Source organism: Seriola lalandi, unplaced genomic scaffold (genome assembly GCF_002814215.2).
Source record: "Seriola lalandi dorsalis isolate HSWRI2012SDOR001 ecotype SW California unplaced genomic scaffold, Sedor1 jcf7180002003106, whole genome shotgun sequence".
NCBI lineage: Eukaryota > Metazoa > Chordata > Actinopteri > Carangiformes > Carangidae > Seriola > Seriola lalandi.
Genome location: NW_019473762.1, coordinates 1 through 1,889, shown reverse-complemented (window position 1 = coordinate 1,889; position 1,889 = coordinate 1). Strand labels below are relative to the sequence as shown.

General features: G+C 43.3%; 1 protein-coding gene across 1 annotated transcript; it reads right to left on the bottom strand.

The window, feature by feature from the left end:
• Window positions 1-42: 42 nt before the first annotated feature.
• LOC111666747 (TNFAIP3-interacting protein 1-like) lies at window positions 43-1,554 on the bottom strand. The gene is made up of 5 exons (XM_023422211.2): window positions 1,387-1,554; window positions 1,137-1,265; window positions 925-1,059; window positions 618-743; window positions 43-468 (listed from the first exon to the last, which is right to left on the bottom strand). The coding sequence occupies exons 1-5, from the start codon at window positions 1,537-1,539 to the stop codon at window positions 364-366; spliced, it is 648 nt and encodes a 215-aa protein (XP_023277979.1). The 5' UTR covers window positions 1,540-1,554; the 3' UTR covers window positions 43-363.
• Window positions 1,555-1,889: the final 335 nt, after the last annotated feature.

Here is a 1,889-nt window from a genome sequence, read left to right as displayed (position 1 = left end):
CTACTGCCGCTGCCTCCCACTGAGGAGTGTAAATGTTCCACCTGATCCCGAATGCACTGACAAACATGGTAGCTGGAGTGAGGCTCTTGTCCGGGAGTATTGATTTGTCCACTATGATCTTACTGCAGTCGACATCTAAGCGACTGCATTCTGTCACTAGGGGGTGCTAGTCTGCAATTTTTTCTACAACTCGTATCCTGCTGCATAATTTATCCCAAAGGTTTAAGGAGCAACTTTCAGTGAATGCCATGGCCCTAATTAAATGTACTTGTACTTACGGCCAAAATGACCAAACACATCACCTATCCAGACTGACAGCACTGTTTCATTCACCATTTCAATACGTCTGCAATACTACCAGGCTCAAACCTGAGCTGCAGCCAGTACCTGTTTGTGATGCATCTGCAGTCTCTCCAGCTTACACCTCTCTGTACGTTCTCGCTGACACTCGTTCTGTGCCTGATGAAGCTGAACACACAACACATAATGAAAAAACAAAATAAACCCCACATTAGAGAGCAGTTTAGTTATAAAACATACTCAATGCAAGACACAAAAACTAAATCTTTCCCCATCATGCCACATACAGGAAAATATACTGTAAACACACAGTTTACCTGATTGGTCAAATTAGTAATCTGACCCTGGAGTCTCTCAACTTGCCGCCTCAAGTCTTCTTTTTCCTCATTCATTCGCTCTCTGTCACTCCTCTCTTTCCTGAAGTCTTCTTCAAAGATCTTCACCTGGAGTACAATACAGTGATTAAAAGCAGTGAAGGAAATGGAGCAGGAATTGTATGAATAATTGCAGTAGAGCTGTGTGTGTGTGTATGTGTATGTGTATGTGTATGTGTATGTGTATGTGTATGTGTATGTGTATGTGTGTGTGTGTGTGTGTGTGTGTGTGATTTGCTGCTTGTCTGACCTGTTCTTTTAGTACAGCAATTTGAGTTAGCAGTTCCTGTTTCTTCAGGTTATTGGCTGCATCTGCAAAGTTACCCTGGCCAGGTGGTTGTTGAGAGGATGAAGGGGAATGCAGGTTTAAGGCTTCCTCTAAAGCCTGATGTAGAAAAAAGAAAACAAGTATTACACAGAAATACGCTCATCGCTCTCTTTTTGCATCTCTTCCACACTCACCCTGTTGAGGCGTTGGATCTCCTTCTCCTGGTACTCCCTCTGTTTGCTGAGGGGCAGCAGCTGATCCTGCAGGTAGCGAATTTTCTGTTTCAGCTCAGTGGTCTCAGAGTTGAGACATTCCTTTTCCCCCTGAAACACAACCAAAACACTGAAAACCCATTCTTAAAGTATTCTGTAACATTGTTTTTGTCCTGTGTTTAATGGCTTTGAAATGTTTACACCTATGTCACTCGTGTCCTCGTAGTCTCACCTGCACATTTTCAATCTTGGATTTGGCCAGCAGCAGCTTCTTGTCATAGTCGCGCTGCCTCTGCTCTCGCTCTGCCTCTAGCTCAAGCACAGTTTTCTGGGACTCAGCCAGCCGTTGTCTAAGGTCTGTGATCTGTGGGACAATGTAAACCATTTAGCTGAGGACAGGATTCACTGAATCCACTTCTCACAGTGGTAAGGTACAATTCTCAAAAACACAAACCAAAAAAAGAAAAAAAAAGTGATTCAGCGATAACTCTCTGGTAAAGTTGAACGTCATCTGCTGCGTGTGTTAACATACATGGCGTAGAAATGTGTGTTGTGAAATTTTACAACAAGCCACAGCAACAAGGACATATTTGCAAACACACGCAGTTCTGTTTTAGTGTAAAATATGAACGAACCTAGTGACGCAAATGGATGTATCTAGTGTTCTGCGGTTTAAACCCCAGGCTGCATGGTGTCCCCGTCTCAACAAAGCGTGAATGTAGGTTTGTTGATGAT

Coding starts and splice junctions, on each gene's coding strand:
- LOC111666747 (XM_023422211.2), bottom strand. CDS start 1,539: ATGGTTTACATTGTCCCACAGATCACAGACCTTAGACAACGGCTGGCT. Junction 1,266..1,386: donor CCAAGATTGAAAATGTGCAG/GTGAGACTACGA, acceptor GTTGTGTTTCAG/GGGGAAAAGGAATGTCTCAA. Junction 469..617: donor TTACTAATTTGACCAATCAG/GTAAACTGTGTG, acceptor TTGTGTGTTCAG/CTTCATCAGGCACAGAACGA.